This window comes from Balaenoptera musculus, chromosome 13 (assembly GCF_009873245.2).
Source record: "Balaenoptera musculus isolate JJ_BM4_2016_0621 chromosome 13, mBalMus1.pri.v3, whole genome shotgun sequence".
In the NCBI taxonomy this organism is placed as follows: domain Eukaryota; kingdom Metazoa; phylum Chordata; class Mammalia; order Artiodactyla; family Balaenopteridae; genus Balaenoptera; species Balaenoptera musculus.
In genome coordinates, this window is record NC_045797.1 from 44,695,164 (window position 1) to 44,711,696 (window position 16,533).

Below are 16,533 nucleotides of genomic sequence, written 5' to 3' on the forward strand. Positions count from 1 at the left end.
AAATGTATTATTCAGACTGCATATTGTAGGCACTAATGGGGCCAATTAAGAGGTCTTTTTGTTGCTAAATTGAAGCAAATTGGTATGAAGGAGGGAATGTAAGGAGGTCATAGACAGATTAGAAGAATTTACAGTATTTCCCCTCAACTTTCTAAAAAAATCTAATATTAAATCTAATATTAATTTTATTCATCTCAATTTAGGTCCATTAAACTAATTTTATTTTCTATAATTATTAAAATATTTGTTAAATTTTATGCAACTGAAGTGCAAATTCTTTTCCTTTTAGTTATGATATACAATTAGACAAATGACTGAAAGTTTCAGCATTTAACAGATTTTTATATTGTCAGAGAATTCCATTATGTCTCTGAGATAGAATGTCTTTTCTTGTATTTCTTGCAAATAATCCTATCGAGATCCATCACTGTGCAGACAAAATATTGTTGTTGTAAAGAAACTACTGATTTCACTTTAACATGAAAACTTAAAACTGATTTCCTTAAAGTAAAATGAGATTTCCATTGCTAACCTCTGTTGGCATAGGAATTTCTATCCAGAGAAAGACACTACTTTTAAGGATTAAGTGCTAATTCAATTTTTATACTATTATAGTTTAATTCTAAAAATTTTCTGGTGAAATCACCACTTTTCAGTCCAAATTAGGTATTAGGAATTTAATGTATACATTTTTAAATAGGTTTTTTTTTCATATTATAAAAGGAATACATACTTATTCTAGAAAAATTTGGTAAACATAGATATAAATAAAGCAAAATCTTACCAGCTGGAGATAACCACTGTCCAATTTCAGTGGATTTATTTCCATTTTCCCCCATCAATCTAGGGTTGTGCTCTCCAATATGGTCACCACTAGCCACATGTAACCTAGCCTCCATCCTCTGTCTCTGCTCTTTAGCAAGGCGTCCAGGTCCTGTTTGGATTTTCCCTTCCTGCTCTTGCAGTCTGGAAATCACCTTTAGGTGGAAAATTGTGGCAATTTCAGCACTCACTTCATTTGCTCCCCTTTTCTCAGGGATCACGGTCCTGCACTGCCTTTTGCGCACTGTCTGAAAACAGTTGTTCCATGTATTTTGTCCAGTGTTCTGATTGTTTACAAGGGGAGATTAAATCCATCGCTATATTGTGGATAATAATGGAAGTTTTTTTCACCTTATTCTATATGTCTATTCTATATGTCTATGCTTGGCTTATGTGAGGAATTGTTATAGAGGAATTTAACCTATTTTTTATATATTATCATGAATATGCAGTCTTACCTCTGTCATCTTAAAATAGTTTAAGCCCTTAGAGGAACATTTCTTTTCCTGTATTTAACTCAACAAATACTATTGGGCACTTACTATGGCCATGCATTATTGTAGATGCTACAGATACAGCAGGGTACAAACTTACACAAATTCCTGCCCTAATGTAGCTTACATTGGGATGAAAGAAAATAAATAAAATATGGAATATTAGTTAGATGGTAATAACCACCATGGAGAAAGTAAAGGAGAGAAGTAAATAGGGATTTTGGGGAGTGAGTGTTTGACAATTTAAATAGGGTGGCCAGGGAAGGACTCATTGATAAAGTGACATTTACCCAAAGAGCAAAAGGAAGTGATATCTGTGGATGTCTGGGAGAAGAGCATTCAAGTCAGAGAAGATAGTAAGTGGAAAGGGCTGGGCACAGAGGGTGCCTGGGGCATTCAAGGAACAGCCAGGAGTTCCTTGTGGCTGGAGCAGGGGGAACAAGGGAGAGAGCAGCAGGAGGTAAGGTCAACAGAACAAGGGGAGGCCAGATTGTTTAGGGCCCAGTAATGATCTGGGCTTTTACTGAGCGTAAAATAGATTGCTATCAGAGGGTTTTGAGCTGAGGAGTGACATGATCTGATTTCCTTTTTAACAGTATCCCTCAATGCTGTGTTGAGTATAGACTGAAGAAGGGAAAAGGCAGAAGCAGGGAGTTCAATTAGGAGGCTATTATATGGTGACTGAGATCAAGGGTGTTGCCTTAGAGTTAGTGAGAGATGCTTAGATTTGAGCATATATTTTTAAACTTTTCACTATGGAAAATATAAACAAACAAAAAGAGAGGGAATGGTCTACGGAACCCCTATGAGCCACATAGTGGCTGTCAACTCATGTTTAATCATGTCTTATCTATACCTCCATCCACTTTCTGGCCCTCCCTTCTTTCTACTGGATTATTTTTAAGCAGATTATGGACATTTGAAGACAGAGACAACAGGGGAATGAACAACAGAGAAAAGTCAATGATGAATTTTTTTAGCCCTGAGTTTTTGCCTTAAGCATCTCAAAATGAGGTGTTGCCACCATCTACAAAGGTGTAGAGTTTGTAGGAGGAGCCATCAGCTGAGGTGAAGTAAGTCTGTGAGAGGAGCAAATTAGGAACTCATTTTGGGACATTAAAATTTGAGATGCCTAATAGAAGTCTAATTGGAAATGGACTAGGCTGTGGGGTAGATGAACCTGGAGTTGCGAGAATAAGCCTGGGTGGGAGACGTAAATTTTGGAGTTGTCAACATGTACATAATATTTAAATTTATGAGACTGGATAATATTACCAGAGGGATGAGTACAGATTAAGAAGAGAAGATGTCCAGGGCCTGAGCTCTCAGATCCTCCAAAGTTGAGATTATAGAAATGAGGAGGAATCACACAAAAGAAGACTGAAAAGGTGTGAGTAATGAGGTAAAAGGAAAATCAAGAAAGTGTGATGTCCAGGAAGCCAAGTAAAAACAAGTACTGATAGGTTAAAGTAAAGAGGAGGACAGAGAACTGCCCAGTGGAGTTAGAAACGCTGAACTGAAATCATTAGGGGTAATACGAGGAGTGTTAATAGGTGGGGGAGCAAAAGCATGATGGAAACAGATTCGAGAATGGAGGGATTGGATTCCAGCAAGTGTAGACAACTATTTTCCAGGAGTTTATCCATAAATGGAAGAGGTATGTGGCCGTAGTTGGAAGAGTCAAGAGAGGAACACATAACAGCATGTGTGTAGACGGATAGGAGAGACTCATTCAATAGGAAACAAAAATTGATGGTGCGGAAGTGAGGATGGCAGGAACAGCATCCTTGTGGGTATGGTATCCAGGTGTCCGGACAATTCACCTATGGTAACAGGCAGGAAGGTAGAGGAAGTACTTGGGCACAAATGTGGGTAGGTAGGCAAATGCAGTGGTAGAAGCTTGGGGAAGTTCTCTTCTGCTGGAAATAGAAATCACAGCCAAGGCTGAGTGAGGAGTAGGTATGAAATGGTTGTCTAGGAGGGTGGGAGAGCAAATGGATTAGAGAAACAGAACAGTTACTGGGCAGCAATTAGGTCCTTGTTAAAGTGAATGCTAGAGGTTTTTTGTTTATCTTAATAATTAATTTTTTAGCCATGTATGGGCCTATTTTCAGTAATTTTTGCTTAAAACCTAAGTTGTTCCTAACTGTATAACTTTATACTGTATAGGTTATAGTTATATACGTTAAGAAAGTTTTCTTCTATCATAACTGGTTTTTCCTTCTCTTTCAATTATTCTGCTTTTTCCCGATGAATTTCTATCATTGATTTATTGATGGGTTAGATAAGTGCTCTCTTTCTTCTAAATTAATAATTTTCTTTTTCACATTTTCATCTCTTTTTCCTGATGAACTTTTTAGATTATTCTCTATACCAGTGTTTCCTAAAACTGCCAGACTGTCAAAATCACCTGGGGACATTTTTAAACTTGCAGATTCAGGGACAAAACCCTTGGAAGATCCTGATTCATTAGGTATGGGGTGGAGCCTAGTAATAAGTCTATTTAAAATGCTCCCGAGGTAATTCTGATAATCAGCTGGGTTTGATAATCACAGCTCTGTATCACTGTTGAAATTTGCCAGTTACTAATTCCAGAATGGAATTTTATATTTCAACTAATTTTCCTTAATCCATATATTTTATTTTAATCTGAACGTATTTGCCCCAGTGGCTCCCTGCTCTTCTTTCAAAGATCAACCTTCATTATATGCTATTGAGGACATATGAAGATGTTTCCTGAAATTTTATTTTTTCCTATAATAAATAACTTTTAGAGATAGGTACTTCCTCTGATTCTAAACGGTATTATTCCATTTACCTTGGCTGTAGTGCTCTTTTGAATTTCAAGATTGATTTTTTTTCCCATTTATTCATCTTTTAATGAGGAGAGTTTGGTTATACACTGGCATTTGCCAACAGACAGTTTATCCCTCTCAGGTCTAAAACCTTAGAATGGTTGATCTGCCCTAATCTAGTATTTTGCTGTTGTTTTGTTATGAGATTTTCAGGAACCTTAAATTTTTAAAAAAATTATGAAATACATCATAGATATAGGATATATAAAATAACGTATAAAGTATGAATAATTATAAAAGGAACACTTACAGAGCTACCTTGCCTTGGCTTCCATGCTTTAAGTAAAGGGACTACCCAATTGGCTACTACCTGTTCCTTCTCTCCCCTGTGTGCTGTGATTTAGTTTTATTATCCCAATCAGTGGAGAAAGGATAGTAGTTGGGATCAGAGAAGGGAGAGAAGGGTTGATTCTTCTTTTACTACCCTGGAAAATAATACCTGAGGAGAAGGATTTCTGTCTCATCTTTTTCTCATAGTTGTAGATACTGCATCTTAGAAATAATGGTACATACCATCTACCCACTTTATGCCAATTTCATGGTTAAATATTGCAGGCATGTTCTTAATCCAGATTAATATGCACTGAATTCAGTGGAAATTCTGCTTTAATACTTGCAAATGATCAAATGACTGACTATGATCTTTGATCTTTAGAACTGTTTTGAAGCAGACACCACATTTCCAATACAATGAATTTCCTGCATCTTCTCTTTCTCTATGTGTCTTCTAGTATTTGTAAAAAACTAGAAGAAAAAAAAAAAGATACCACATTGGAAACTTGTATTCACTGATTCTTGCAGAGTTCATTGTGGCAACATGGAAAATAAAACTAATGAAAGAAAAATGTAGTTTAAGGATGAAAGAAGTATCTTAGACATCCAACCAAGAATGTATACTGTCCTTTCAGTGGAGGAGAAAGCATAAATCTTGCTCTCTAGAAGAGGGAAGAACCCAGTTTCTATAGAAAAATCTGCTAATGAGATCACATAGTAACTAGACTTTTTAATTCTAAAATTTTAAATTTTTATCAGACTTTGGTTTTATTCAAAACCACTTGAACCTGTTAAGAAGAGGAAAATTACCTTTTACACATAATTCTAAATGTTAAGTTAAAATCTTCAAGATATGCTTACAAAACACTTTTTAATTAAGCCACTAATTATATATTTGTATTTTCTCTTGTATATATTTAAAATTTTGGTAACATCAAAATAGAAACAAAAGACAACAGAAAATCACTTTCAGAAATATCTTAGTTATCATGGACCTTTATGGAGGCCACTATGGAAAAGAAAAATTTATTTTCAATGCTCAGTTGTCACAAAAATGGAAATGGCTACAGGTAAAGTATACCTACCACACTGGCTTGACAAAAGTAATCAAGAGAATGGGCAATGCATTTGAGTTTAGCGTTTATAAAAATTTAGAAAAGACCCTGGATGCTAAATTCAGTGTCTTTGTTGTTTTTGTTTCTTTTCAGTTTTTTGTTTGAGGCAGGATTCTTCTCAAAATACGTCTTATGGAGAATCCTAATACAGGAAAGAGATGAGAGTAGGACGGCTCTGATTGGGACTCTTGGCTGCCCAGCTTCCTCATTGCCTTTCTGTAGTTCTCCTGGTACCACCTCCTGGGAGGTCTCTGTCTTACTGGAATCCTGGGAGAAGTCCCAATTCTTGACTTTGCCATTGAGGGCACCTAGGCACACAGCTAATTAATGGGTGGGCTGGGCCCAGAATGCAGGTGTTCTGATTCCTAGAGCAGAATATCCTCTACCATACCACACTGCCTATATTCAGTTCCCCAAATTAGTTCCAGACATGAAAATCTTGTCCTTTTAACAAGTAGCGAACATTCTTTGATATCTGTATTAATGGAAGCCAGGGAGAAGTACTATATGAAAAATATTTGTGGACTATATATTTCCAAATACAAGCTAAATTTTGGAATTGGATTGCTTTTTCTGTTGTCTTTATGAGTTTAGAGACAGGTGCGTCTGAAAGATTCCTTCGATAGACAAAGTTGAATATACTTCATTGTGAAAATGGTGACCAACTTCCAGAAAAGTCAAACTAGTGAGTGTTGTGGCCATATCCACCCTCCACCTCTTAGTTCCCCCTTCAGTGCTTCTGTGCTCTTTGTTAACATAAGCACCTACTTTTGAAGCACAAGCCCTCTTCAGGCTGCAGGGAATTCCCCTGTACCTAGAGATTCCCAGTCTCACATGAAAGTTGAATTGCTTCTTCTCAAGCTTAGAAGCCCACAGCCTTCCTAATAGAAAAATCTCCTGTTTCTACTACACCCCTGTTGCTTCTATGCACCCAGACTGCTAAAGAGTCTGTCTTTGACATCTTCCCTCTAGCCAAGTGCTTTACTTCTTGAATTAGCTTTTTAAAAAGATAGGCATTTTTTTATAAATATGAAAAATAGTTACATGCTTTAACAAATCGTATACCCCTAATTCTGATGTGTTGTTTCTTGAGGAGGTTGTGGGCATGTGGAGTGTTGAGACTCCTGGCTGACAGTCATTGAAGTAGAGACCCATCTTTTGCTTAGTTGGTTTTTTTTTTTCTTGTTTTGTAAAATGCCTAATTCTGGCAAAATTAAACCTATCAAGGTTTGTTATTATCTAAAATATGATATGTAAATTTAAAAGTCCCTGTGTAAGTTCAATATGAAATGACACATTAAGTTTACTGTTAAGATGTGCTACCTGGTCTCAACCAGGTCTCAACCTGGTCTCTTTTTTTAAAATTATTTATTTATTTATTTATTTATGGCTGTGTTGGGTCTTCGTTTCTGTGCGAGGGTTTTCTCTAGTTGCGGCAAGCGGGGGCCACTCTTCATTGCGGTGCGCAGGCCTCTCATTATCGCGGCCTCTCTTGTTGCGGAGCACAGGCTTCAGACGTGCAGGCTCAGTAATTGTGGCCCACGGGCCGAGCCGCTCCGCGGCATGTGGGATCTTCCCAGACCAGGGCTCGAACCCGTGTCCCCTGCATTGGCAGGCAGACTCTCAACCACTGCGCCACCAGGGAAGCCCTGCTTTACTTTTTTTTCCTCTTGCTTTCTATCCATTCATGAACACCCATTTTTAATCATTATTTACAATATTTTTCATCCCGTAATAGAACTTAGTTATGTATTAATCATTAAGCAACCTTGACTAACGTGATTCACTTTGTGCAGTTAGAAGATTGTGCCAGTAAAGTGTGATTTTCTTGTAAAGAGATTGGGGAAGGGAACTACCAGAGGAAATCAGGGTAATAAAGTGACATATTGGTGTCACTTCTGAGATCGTATTTTTCTAAAATCATTTAGCCTTCCTATGTGTAGAGATACAGATTTTATTTTCAACTTGACTGTGCAAGAAATTCTTTTCCCTAAGTCAAATTGAGCCTGCTTCAAGTCCCATCCTGTCTGGGAGGTGAGAAGTTAAATCTTTCATCCCTGGTGCTTTGTACCCTCTCTCAAAAGGATCATGTAAAGGGCCTAATGTAGAGAGAACATTCAGGAAAGACTTCTCTAGTCTCTTGTCCATACCAGTTACCATGACTACCATCCAAGCCACCATGGTCCCTTGTAGTCAGGATGCTTTGCAGCACTTTTGGGGATAGGAATCTTGCTAGGACTGGAAGCCCCTGGGCCTGGGATCTAGTTTCTCTGGGTGGACCACAGCTGTTTCCTTCTCAGATTTGGCCATCCCCCAGAGGTGCTGTTGGGGAGAAAGGTGCAGTTCTCCATCTCTTGGAAAATCCATTGCCTTTGGTCCCTTTCCAAAGTCTTGGATAATCTTGTTGTCCCCTTGGCTCTTGCCACTTCTGCTTCTCTTTTACCTGCTAAAGGCATAGTGTTTGTCTTTCTCCTCAACTCACAGCATAATGTCCCCTTTAAAATGAAACCTTGGAAGGAAAGTTGTCTTCAGGGGATCTGGCACCAAAACCCTCCTTGAGGTAAAGGAGCTCAAAGACTTGTCGACCTTCCTTGAATCAGGAGTGGGGAAATACAGGGAGAGGAAAACCCAAATGAATAACACAGTTGAGTCTCCTTTACATGGTGATGGTATTAAAAATGTAGGAAAGTTCTTTACTCCTTTAAGTGTATTTGGAAAGTTTTAAAAAAATGTCATTCCCTGGAATTGTATTGTCTTATATACATTTGATATCAATATTATCATCGAATTAACCATTCAAGTGAACAAAAGTCAGCCCATGCTTCATCTCCTTAATTCTAATCTTGCAGCAGGTAGAGAAGAGAGGCCTGAATTCTTTCTCTATGCCATGGAGTGTAGCAATAGAGATTTGCTCCATAGATACAGAATGGTGGTTTCTAGCCTGTATTCCCAAGGCATTTGAAATTACTGGACAATTGCTGAGGACAAGATGCAGGAGGGAAAATTGAGACCAAGTGTGCAGGGCTCCACGGACCCCCATTTCAATCATACTAGTCCTTTTCCACTTGCTTTATGTATAAAATTCCATGTAAACCTTTGTTTTAATGGATTCCATTGTTATAAAAACTCGTAAATCATTGAAGGAATACGTAAGTATATACCTACAACATTTGAAATTCCCCAGTATTTTGAGTTAAAGTCTCCCATTTTCCAGAGTATAATTCTGTAGTATAGAAATAAACCTTCCCCTTAAAATACTATGCTGCTTAATTATCAACTGTATGTGAAAATCCCCAGATGATAGGCCAAGTTTGGGGGATAGTAGGATTTATTTAGACTCTCAGTTCCTTTTCTGGTTCATAGGACATCCATTGTGGGTGGTTGGTTGTGGATATAAACCTTGCAGCTTGCTACACTACCAGTGTGGGCTCTTCACTCATCTGTTCACTGTGCAGAACAATATAGTTCCTAGAAAGCATTAAGTACTTCCAACCGAAGTACTGAATCATGTTCTCATTTAACCAGAGTTTTTGAAACTCTTTATTGATTTTAGGGCTATGCTGATCATCATGTACATTTATATCATCTAACTACTGGTTATTTTGTTGTTGTTGTTATTAAACAAATTATTCAACTTTAACAACAAATTATTATTCAGAGATTTTAGAATGCAATTCAGACAACTATACCTAAAAATAATTTTTAAATGGTTAACTTTATTTTATGTCCAGCCAAATAACATGTATGCCATAATATTAGAATTAAAGATTCCATGAGACAAGTTAAATACAGTAAAATATTCATATTAAATATTTTGTAATGACATTTTAAATTTTAGAATGCTAAGTTTTGGCTTGTTAAAAACATATTTGAGTAAAACTATTTCAGTGTCAGACATTTTTAGTAACATAATGTTGTAGCTTTCAGAACAGAAAGTTCCTTTTTTTTAACCCTACTCTGCTACTATCATTGTAATATATAGACTTAAGAATACAGTGTCTTTTGTGCAGTATAAGCATTACAATTTTAAGTTCTCTCCTATTAGTATCGAATATTAAAATTAGAGTATTCAAGTTTAGAGATGGTTTTTTCATTGGAAAAGTTCGTGCGATCAATGCGAGAACTAGGACTTCCAACATTGCTCAGCCAGGACTTCCTACAAAAATAAACAAATAAATAAAAATTAGCATTTAAGTATATATGGACTAGCTAAAATGATCTCACGATGAGTAATAATGGGAGTTTACGTTTACTAAGTAACTTTTGCATATAATGTGAAATATATACATGATTTGTACAATGTAAAAATTTTATATCAGAATACCACAGAGTTTAACATATAATTAAATGTGGACAAAGAAAAGCTAATGACAAATTAAGCACAGTCAACTCCAGATGATTTTATATTGGGGTTATTTCCCTCCTCTTAAAACATCTGATGCCATTACTACCTAGCTCTTGTATGCAAAAGGATAAAAATATTTTTATAAAGAAGAAAAACAATGCACCATGGGTTTTTCTCCTTACCCAGCACATGGTAGATTATATATATGTATGTGCAGAATGAGAGAGAGAGAGAGAAAGAATGAAAGAATATGGAAAAATCACATTTATTCTTTATTTAAACATTAAAATTAGATGAATATTTTTCTTATCTATTCAAAAACCATTTCTTACCACATATATTAGCAAAGTGCATTAAAGAGACAGAGTAAATGTTCTGAAACTTTTTCTGCTTATATAGTGTTTTTTCTTATTAGTGATATCATGTGTCTAATTTATACGTGATATCACTAATAAGTGATAATTTATACATTTGGTACTTACCTGAGATGCTTCATGTAAATTCCAAGATTACTGTAATATTGCTAATACCTCAGATATTGTTAAGGATTTTCCAGAATCTTTCTACCTACTAATAATTAGTTGGAGTGACAGATTAAGTGGGACTACAGGTTAATAATAATAGGAGGCAGTTTTATACAAATGATGGCTGTTATCCCAGTTGTAGAAAGTCTACAAGTTTCCTCATATCCCCAAAAGTCTTTGAGGTTGTGAAGCTAGTGCTGTATACAGCTGTGCAGTATCATATGTAACAATCTCACATAACCTTGAATTAAGACTATTTTCTAAGCTAAAGTTGTCTGACTAGCTGTAAATTACTCTTAATCAGGCTGGAGAAGAATGACAATGATTCAAAACTGCCCTTGTGTTATTTAACTCTATTATTGTCGTATAGTAGATTTACAATATTGTATTAGTTTCAGGTGTACAACATAGTGATTCAATATTTTTATAGATTACACTCCACTTAAAGTTATTATAAAATATTGGCTATGTTCCCTGTGCTGTACATTACATCCTTGTATCTTATTTATTTTACAAATAGTAGTTTGTTTTAACCCCCTTTTTGATTCTTATTTGTGACAATTTTTCTGGGTAAGGTGAACTTTTACTTTTGTTCTTTTTCATAAGCTAAGCCATCAGCACAGCAACATTTTCTTTTCTTCAACTCATTTAGTTGAAATCTTAAAAATCAAAATTGCATGTGTTGAAGAACGAAGTTCAGTTATTATGAAAAGGGCTGATGGCTTCAATATTACCAGTCAAATCTCCTTGAAACCTTCTAGAAAAGAAAGGCCAATAGTAATAAAAGCTAACATTTATGAAGCACTACCTGTTTGCTCAGCACCGTGCTAAATTCTTTACACATACTATTTCCTTTAATCCACACATTAACCCTGTAAGCTATAGTCCATTAGTCCTCCTAAGTTATTGATGAGGAAAGAGACACAGAAGAGTTAAGTAACTTGCCCAGGGTAGGAGCAGTGGTGGTGGTGACAGTGATCAGATTCTGGATATACTGTGAAGGTATCGTCAATAGATTTGCTGACAGATTGGATGTGGGTGTGAGAAAAAGAGGAGACTGAAGGATGACACCGGGGTTTTACTGGTTTGAAAAACTACAATTGGTTTGAAAAACAACTACAGGATGGAATTGTCATTTACTGAAATGGAGAGACTGAGAGAAGAGCAGATTTGGGGGAAAGATCAGAAGTTCAGTTATGGAATGTTAAATAATTTGAGATGTCTGTTAAACATCGAAATGAGATGTTGAGTAGGCAGCTGGATCTATGAATCTGGCTGGAGAGATGAAATTTGGAATTTGTCTGTAGATAGACAGCATTGAAAGCCATAAGAATGGATGGGATCACCAAGAAAATGAATGTAGATAGAAAAGGAAAGAGGTCCACAGACTGCACTGTAGGGCATCCTAATGTTAAGAGCTCAGGAAGTAGAAGAAGAACCAGCAAAGGAAAAGAAAGCATCCAGTGAGGTAGGAGAAAAACTGGGAGAGCATTGTGTCCTAAGAGCCAAATGAAGCCCTCTGGGAACAGGGAGAGATCAACTGGCGCAACACTGCTGGCAGGTCAAGTAAGGTGAGGACTGAGAATTGACCATTGTGTTTAGCAACACAGGGGTCACTGATGACCTTGACAAGAACAGTTTTGGTGGAGTGAAAGCCATATTTGAATTGGCTCCAGAGAGAATAAGAGAGGAACTGGAACCAGTGAGTCCAGGACTTGGACTAGTGGACATCAAAGCTGCAATGACTAATCCACCTGAGCTCTGTGTATTTAACTAGTTGAGAGCTTGACTATCTACCTGTAGTTGATCTTCAACACCACCAAGAACTTCTTCACTGGCTAGACCTATGGCCAAGGAGGAATTTACACCACTGGTAGGAGAATGGTCATGCTGTTAGGTGAGTCAGCTCTGTTTACACTGTGTGTGTGTGTGTGTGTGTGTGTGTGTGTGTGTGTTGGGGAGGGCCACTCTGTGCCATGGCTACACACATGCCATCCATGTTGCTAGGAACTGCCTTGCCTGACCTGCCTACTCACCTAGGAGTATTCTGGTCATCTGTCACTTGGCAAGCCCTAAGACCTCACTCTTCATGTGCTGCCCTTGCCCTTGATAGGGGTGGCTCAGGTCTGGAGATGGCAGACATAAGAGTTCTCCTAGCCAAAAAATAACTAGTCACAAATTTTTACACAAATTTATATCTAATTAGTGAGGATGTGATTGGAATGAGATATATATTTTTTCCCACTCCCCCTTAATGTGTAAAAGAACCACATAATCCAATAATACCCATTAATTCAATTCAATAAGTATTTAAGTAGCACTGTATGCAAAGTATATTCTAGATACTGGAGTGCATACATAGACATTTAAAATGAGGTTCTTTCCTCAACCTAACCTTACATCTAAAGCAACTAGAGAAAGAACAACAAACAAAACCCAAAGTTAGTAAAAGGAAAGGAATCATAAAGATCAAAGCAGAAATAAATGAAATAGAGACAAAAAAATAGAAAAGATCAATGAAACTAAAATCTAGTTCTTTGAAAAGATAAACAAAATTGATAAACCTTTAGCCTGACTCATCAAGAAAAAAAGAGAGGACTCAAATCAATAAAATTAGAAATGAAAAAGAAGTTACAGTGGACACCACAGAAATACAAAGGATCATAAGAGACTACTACAAGCAACTATATGCCAATAAAATGGACAATGTAGAAGAAATGGACAAATTCTTAGAAAGGTACAATCTCCCAAGACTGAACCAGGAAGAAACAGAAAATCTGAACAGACCAATCACAAGTACTGAAATTGAAACCATGATTTAAAAACTCCCAACAAACAAAAGTCCAGGACTAGATGGCTTCACAGGTGAATTCTATCAAACATTCAGAGAAAAGTTAACACCTATCCTTCTGAAACTATTCCAAAAAATTGCAGAGGAAGGAACACTCCCACTCATTCTGAGGCCATCATCACCCTGATACCAAAACCAGACAAAGATACCAGAAAAAAAAATTACAGGCCAATACCACTGATGAACATAGATGCAAAAATCATCAACAAAGTACTAGTGAACTGAATGTAACAATACATTAAAAGGATCATACACCATGATCAAGTGGGATTTATCCCAGGGATGCAAGGATTCTTCAATATATGCAAATCAATCAATGTGATACACCATATTAACAAATTGAAGAAGAAAAACCATATGATCATCTCAATAGATGCAGATAAAGCTTTTGACAAAATTCAACACCCATTTATGATAAAAACTCTTCTGAAAGTGGGCGTAGAGGGAACATATCTCAACATAATAAAGGCCATATAGGAAAACCCCACAGCTAACATCATTCTCAATGGTGAAAAGCTGAAAGCATTTCCTCTAAGGTCAGGAACAATGCAAGGATGTCCACTTTCACCACTTTTATTCAACATAGTTTTGGAAGTCCTGGCCATGGCAATCAGAGAAGAAAAAGAAATAAAGGGAATCCAAATTGGAAAAGACGTGAAACTGTCACTGTTTGCAGACAACATGATACTATACATAGAAAATCCTAAAGATGCTACCAGAAAACTACTAGAGCTCATCAATGAATTTGGTAAAGTTGCAGGATACAAAATTAAGGCACAGAAATCTCTTGCATTCCTATACACTAACAACGAAAGATCAGAAAGAGAAATTAAAGAAACAATCCCATTTACCATCACCTCAAAAAGAATAAAATACCTAGGAATAAACTACCTAAGGATACAAAAGTCCTGTTCTCCAAAAACTATAAGACACTAATGAAAGAAATCAAAGATGACACAAACAGATGGAAAGCTATACCATTTCTTGGACTGGAAGAATCAATATTGTCAAAATGACTTTACTACCCAAGGCAATGTAAAGATTCAGTGCAAACCCTATCAAATTACCAATGGCATTTTTCACAGAATTAGAACAAAAAAATCTTAATTTGTATGGAGACACAGAAGACCCCGAATAGCCAAAGCAATCTTGAGAAAGAAAAATGGAGCCAGAGGAATCAGGCTCCCGGACTTCAGACTATACTACAAAGCTACAGCCATCAAGACAGTATGGTACTGGCACAAAAACAGAAATATAGATCAATGGAACAGGATAGAAAGCCCAGAAATAAACCCACACACCTATGGTCAATTAATCTACAATAAAGGAGGCAAGACTGTACAATGGAGGAAAGACAGTCTCTTCAATAAGTGGTGCTGGGAAAACTGGACAGCTACTTGCAAAAAAATGAAATTAGAACGTTCTTTAACACCATACACAAAAATAAACTCAAAATGGATTAAAGACCTAAATGTAAGAACTGATACTATAAACTCTTAGAGGAAAACATAGGAAAAGCACTCTTTGACATAAATCACAGCAATATCTTTTTTGATACATCTCCTAGAGTAATGGAAATAAAAACAAAAATAAACAAATGGGACCTAATTAAACTCCAAAGCTTTTGCACAGCAAAGGAAACCATAAACAAAATGAAAAGACAACCCACAGAATGCGAGAAAATATTTGAAAATGATGCGACTGACAAGGGATTAATCTCCAAAATCTGCAAACAGCTCATGCAGCTCAACATCAAAAAAACAAACAACCCAATCAAAAAATAGGCAGAAGATCTAAATAGACATTTCTCCAAAGAAGACATACAAATGAACAAGAGGCACATGAAAAGATGCTCAACATCACTAATTATTAGAGAAATGCAAATCAAAACTATAATGAGATATCACCTCACAATGGTGAGAATGGACATCATCAAAAAGTCTACAAACAATAAATGCTGGAGAAGGTGTGGGGAAAAGTGAGGTTCACTGTTGGTGGGAATGTAAATCGGTACATCCACTATGGAGAACAGTATGGACGTTCCTTAAAAAACTAGAGATAGAGGTACCATATGATCCAGCAATCCCCCTCCTGGGCATATATCCAGAGAGAAACATGGTTTGAAAGGATACATGCACTCCAATGTTCACTGCAGCACTGTCTATGATAGCCAAGACATGGAAGCAACCTAAATGTCCATCAAAAGATGAATGGATAAAGAAGATGTGGTACATATATACAATGGAATATTATTACTCAGCCATTAAAAGAATGAAATAATGCATTTGCAGTAACATGGTTGGACCTGGAGATTGTCATACTAAGTGAAGTAAGTGAGACAGAGAAAGATAAATATCATATGATATCACTTATATGTGGAATCTAAAAAAAAAATGATACAAATGAACTTACTTACAAAACAGAAATAGACTCACAGACTTAGAAAACAAACTTATGGTTACCAAAGGGAAAAGGTAAAACTGGGAGGTTGGGATTGACATATACACACTGCTATATTTAAAATAGATGACCAACAAGGACCTACTGTATAGCATAGGGAACTCTGCTCAGTCTTCTGTAATAACCTAAATGGGAAAAAAATTTGAAAAAGAATAGATACATGTAGATGTACAACTGAATCACGTTGCTGTATACCTGAAACTAACACAACATTGTTAATCAACTCTACTCCAATATAAAATAAAAATTTAAAAATAATTTTAAAGTTATATGTATTTAAATTATTCAATATTGCTTTTACTTTTTCATGAATATTTATGAATAAAAAGTATTTATGAAGAGTATTGATTATGAATAAAGTGAAGTCAATAATTAATTTTTATTTATTTCTCACAAAGAATTGGGTGATTTGACTCCTCTTTTCAAAGAAGCAATATGCTGATCAGTATTTCTCATAAAGCAAGACAAAAAAGAAATCTATGTAAATTATTTTTAAAAACCCACTTAGAAACCAATTACAGTGAATTAAACCAAACTATGTCTTTTGTGAAAAAAGAAATACATTCTCTTGACTGATCTTCTTGAATTACTTCGAAAAATTATTAAACTTCAAGAAACCTGTATTAAAAAAAGTAACAATTCTGTCTACTTTTGTTCAAGTCTTTATGTTCCTCATTAAAATTTTGTTTGCTTAAATTCAGGTCCTGTATATTTCTTGGTAAGTTTATACTTGGATATGTTCTATTTTTCTTCCTGTTTTGAACAAGATGCTTTTTAATCATCATGTTTTTAAA

General features: G+C 36.0%; 2 protein-coding genes across 2 annotated transcripts in view; one reads left to right on the forward strand and one right to left on the reverse strand.

Moving 5' to 3' along the window:
• Positions 1–9,093: 9,093 nt before the first annotated feature.
• Positions 9,094–16,533, reverse strand: part of ACYP2 (acylphosphatase 2) — a 176,420-nt gene continuing 168,980 nt past the window's right edge. The window contains exon 4 of the mRNA XM_036874057.1: positions 9,094–9,715. Within this exon, the coding sequence (XP_036729952.1) occupies positions 9,601–9,715 (115 nt within the window). The 3' untranslated portion in view covers positions 9,094–9,600. The remainder of the gene's footprint in view (positions 9,716–16,533) is intronic.
• Positions 11,837–16,533, forward strand: part of TSPYL6 (TSPY like 6) — a 47,562-nt gene continuing 42,865 nt past the window's right edge. The window contains 1 exon segment of the mRNA XM_036873732.1: positions 11,837–11,896. Coding sequence (XP_036729627.1) covers positions 11,837–11,896 — 60 coding nt within the window.